The following is a 4,671-nucleotide window of genomic DNA, read 5'->3' on the forward strand; positions in this document are numbered from 1 at the left end:
AGTATTGCAAAGATGGAGATTTATTGAAGAACAAGTACAGACTCCCACGTGGGGAGAGGGAAAGAGTCCCACAGAATGGACTCCCATGTGGGGAGGGGGAAGAGTCCCTACCTTCTGTATTTGATACAATGTTGCAGTCCGGCTGGCTGAAGCCCAGCTGACTAAAGCAGGTTTCTGGGGTTTTGTTTAGCTTCTGTATTTGCAACATAGTTGCTTAGAGTTGCAGCTGAGAGGCCGGCAAGTCAGGCGGGGAACGTTGGAGTCTGCCGTCACTGGAGCAAGCAAGCCTCCCTGTTCGCTTCAGTGCATGGCTGCTGGCCGCCATCTTGGCTGACAGTTAATTTGCATATCGCCCTGATTAGCCAATGGGAAGGGTAGCGGATGTACGGCTAATTACCATGTTTCTCTTTTATTAGATAGGATTCCCACAGCCCTCCCACCATGGATTGCCAAGAAAATGAATATTGGGACCAATGGGGACGGTGTGTCACTTGCCAACTGTGTGGCCCTGGACAAGAGCTCTCCAAGGTAAGTCCTGGTGGTCAGAATATTTCTTCTGTTACATCTTAGGAACCATCTGGCAATTGAGAGGGTCCAAAATTGGGAGAGCCCCACATGTGCTTAATACAGTTCAATGGGCAAAATATGGAATCCAAAGATTATAACAATAGCTGTTATAGCTCCAACAAGAAGTCAGCCTGCCAAGGTGAGGGTCAGAAGGGGTTGTTTTCTGCTACCTTGTCTTCCAAATCACTGGTTTGATCCTTGGCTTCATCTAACTTACTATTGATTCATTCTAGTGTATTCTTCATCTCAGATCTTGTATTCATTTATGACTGGTTCTTTTTTGTTTCTATGTCTTCTTTTATACTTAGTATCTCTCTGTTTAAGTCCAAGTTTTCTGAGCATCCTTATAACCATTGCTTTGAACTCTGTATCTGGTAAATTGCTTGCCTCTATCTCATTTAATTATTTTTATCTGGGGATTTCTCCTGTTTGTTTATTTGGGACATGTTTCTTTGTTTCCTTTTTTGGCTGCCTTTTTCTATTTGTTTCTGTGTATTAGGTAGATATGCTATGTCTCCCAGTCTTAGTTTGGTGGCTTTATGCAAGGTGTCCTGTGGGTACCAGTAGCACAGGCTCCCTTATCACCCAAGCAAGATGATCTAGGAATATCTCAAGTGTGGATTATTGTTGGGGTCCAGCCCCAGCAGGTCCAGGGGTTCCCAAAAGTGTGGACGGAGTCAGTGAAGAAGGAATGACACGGAAACAGCGTTCAGTTGATCAGCAGCCTAGCCAGGATCTCTAGCCAGGATCTCCAGCCAAGTTCTGTGTTTTATTGTCTTATTACATCTGTATTTATACGAGTTGATTTTAATCCTATCAATTTCTAGTCCAAAGGTTAGGGCATTTCTTATCTCCATTCCAGGGAGTAAAGATTATGTAGCTTAAGCGTGATTGTTCGTAGTTAAAGTGATTAACTACCCACCTGGCACTTAGTTAAGGGGTTTTATTCCCTCCCTAACTTCAGGGGAAAATCCCCACCTGGAGAAACAACCTTTCTCAGAGAGGTGACCTTGGTTAAAACACATAGCGCCAAGAAAGGGGGCAAACATATTAAGAACAGTATGCCATATACGCCAGGTCCCTTGAAACATATGCTGTGCAGATGTTTCTTCCCTGCAGCAAGGATGGACTGGCTTCCGGCAGGTTATATTATCCCTATTATTGTAGTTGAGTCTTGATTGTTGTTGGCTCCTCTGTGAGTGGAGTCAACCCTCAGGCTGCCTGACTGTGAGAATTATCATTGGCCAGAGCATATGAGCTATTGTGCATGTGCTGACCACATGAAGTGGAATTGGCATTAGCAGGGTCTGGTTCCTGCTTAGATCTCCCTTTGGAGGTGCTACTTGTGGAGCTAATTGGGTCCTGCTCTTATGTGATCTGAAACCTGTCACTGGGTGTGTTGTTTCTGGGGCCTCTTAGGAGGGACTGTAATATAGGCCAATGTCAGACACTACTTGTGACTGGCCTTGAGATGTTTGGTGCTACAAAGTGATCCACAGTTTGTTGCAGCCTCTACTGGGCTTGTTTGTACATAGGAGAGGCCAAGGTGCACACCAAGGATGGATTTCACCATCACCAAACCTAGTGGTAAGTCTTAAAAATGTTCAAGGCACCTTCTGTTCCACCTTCACTTGCCTTTGCCTGCCAGCTGCCTTTTAAGTCAGTCAATGAAAAAAATCTCTGGAATTGTGTGAAATAGGTTCTCAGTGACTCACCAGGTAAAAGTGAATGGTGTTCACCAGACTGATACAGATTCAAACTCAGTTCCAGTTATGGGTTTGAGTCCAATCAGCAAAAGTTCCAGGGTACACCAAGGCCTGCCACCACCCACCAGATGCCTGCGGACCTTTGTGGTGGGCTAGTGTCTCAGGGAGTTGTCAGGGTGAGGCCAGCAGCATTCATCAGGCCTAAACAGAACAATATTTGTATGAAGGGATGGTTCTGCACAGGTGGGAAACACAAGTGGGAAAATGCCCCCATTTTAGAGTCACACAATTCAGTCTGCCTCTGGACCTCCTTGACAACCCTAGCTCTCCAGGGTAGGGATGCTGGAGTCAGGAGAGTGGAGCTAGTGGATCTCCCATGGGGGGGACTGTTCTGGGAAGGCTTACGGGAAGGGGAGGCAAATGATCTCCATCCCAGTGCCACACAAATCTGTCTCTGACATCCACTGAGTTCTTCTGAACTCTACATCTTGGACCCAAACAGCTAACTGTCTTACAGAGTGTAAGCTCTAGGAGTTCAGAGGGTGGGGCTATTACATTCCCTGAGGGTGATGCCCAATGGAGGGGAGTGTTCCACCAAAGAAATATGGTGTCTTTGGGATGTGAAAAGAAAGCACAGAGACCCTGGTGGCTGTCCCTTCAGTTCTTCCCAGAGCCACACAACTCAGTCTTTCCTCAGAGGACTCTATTCTGCTCCAAGCCACCCTCTTTCTGCTGAAGCCCAGGGTGAGTGGCTGTGAATGAGATTTTGTGCTGTGGACCTTTAAGAGGATGCCTGGTTTTCTAGCAGACTCCTATCTCCCTGGTTGACAGAATTTTTGCTGATTTTCACAGCCAGATGTTATGTGGGCTACTCTTCCTTGTTCTGGTGCTCTGGGCAAGGGAGCCTGTTGTAGAGTTGAGATCCCATGCTCCTAAGGGGGAACCTTTGCAGCTGAGATATCCCTCCAGAATCTCAGCCACACACCCCCCATGAGTGTGGGGCCAGCCCTTTTCACATCTCCACACTTCCTACTAGTCTCTATGTGGCTTCTGTAAATCCTTAGTTATAAAACTTCTGTCTGGCTACTCTTCAGTTGGTTTTTCCCGTGGCTTTTTCTATATTTTAGTTGTAATTCCACTTTGGTTCTGGGAGGAGATGAATGTAACTTCCACCTTTTTCTCAGCCATCTTTAATCTCCTACAAAATCTATTTGAAATATCACATTGATCTCTTTTTTAATATAGTTTTATTGATTTCAGAGAGGAAGGGAGAGGGAGAGAGAAATAGAAACATCAATGATGAGAGAGAATCATTGATCAGCTGCCTCCTGCACGCCCCTACTGGAGGATCAAGCCCACAACCTGGGCATGTGCCCTTGACTGGAATCGAACCCGTGACCCTTCAGTCCACAGGCCGATGCTCTATCCACCGAGCCCAACGGGCTAGGGCTCACATTGATCTTTATGATAAAAATTATGTTACTCCCAAAGAAAGATCTCTTACAAATGTTTCTGTCATGTACATGGCTTTTACCTGTAAAGCTATCTGAACTTCTCCAAGGGAGAAAAATAAGTGTTTCTGTCAAACTGCTTATCAAACTCAAAAAATTGCCCATGATTAAATGTACATTTGTCTAAGCACCATTCTGGTACCATTCTTTTTTCTTCACCACTAGAAAGCTCAGAGAAAGTGAATGAATTGCAATACTGTGCTCTGGCAAAAGCTTTATATATAAACTAGAGGCCCGGTGCACAAAATTTGTACATGGGGGTAGGGTCCTTTCAGCCCAGCCTGCACCCTCTCCAATCTGGGACTCCTCCGGGGATGTCTGACTGCCAGTTTAGGCCTGATCCCAGGGATCGGGCTTAAACCAGCAGTTGGACATCCCTCTCACAATCCTGGACCGCTGGCTCCTAACCACTCACCTGCCTGTTCGCTCCTAACTGCTCCCCTGCCAGCCTGATTACCCCTAACTGCCTCTGCCTGCCGGCCTGATCCCACCAACTCCCCCCCATTCCCGCCGGCCTGTTTGCCCCCAACTGCCTCCCCTGCCAGCCTGGTCGCCCCACACAGCCTGCTGCTCGGTCATTTGGTCGTCCCTCACTAACCCCCCTGCCAGCCTGGTCAACCCACTCAGCCTGTTCAGTCATCCATTCAGTTGTGATGCTTGCTTAGGCTTTTATATAGATAGACTAGAGGCCCAGTGAACAAAAATTTGTGAACTCAGGGGGGTCCCTCAGCTTGGCCTGTGCCCTCTCGCAGTCTGAGACCCCTCGGGGGATGACCACCTGCTGGCTTAGGCCCGCTTCCAGGGGGATTGGGCCTAAGCTGGCAGTCAGACATCCCTCTGGCAGCACAGGAGCCCTCAGGGGATGTCCACTTGCCAGTGGGGAGCAG

The 4,671-nt window shown here is 47.4% G+C and overlaps 1 protein-coding gene across 2 annotated transcripts in view; it reads left to right on the forward strand.

Annotated features, from left to right (window-relative positions):
- Positions 1 to 4,671, forward strand: part of EDA2R (ectodysplasin A2 receptor) — a 39,544-nt gene that overhangs the window by 20,928 nt on the left and 13,945 nt on the right. Inside the window, exon 2 of one of the 2 annotated variants that reach the window (XM_005869072.2) lies at positions 432 to 528. In XM_005869072.2, coding sequence (XP_005869134.2) covers positions 442 to 528 — 87 coding nt within the window. In that variant the 5' untranslated portion in view covers positions 432 to 441. Of the gene's footprint in view, positions 1 to 431; positions 529 to 4,671 lie in introns of those variants that run through there. The other variant, XM_014541989.1, reaches the window with a different exon arrangement.

This window comes from Myotis brandtii, unplaced genomic scaffold (genome assembly GCF_000412655.1).
Source record: "Myotis brandtii unplaced genomic scaffold, ASM41265v1 scaffold2853, whole genome shotgun sequence".
NCBI lineage: Eukaryota > Metazoa > Chordata > Mammalia > Chiroptera > Vespertilionidae > Myotis > Myotis brandtii.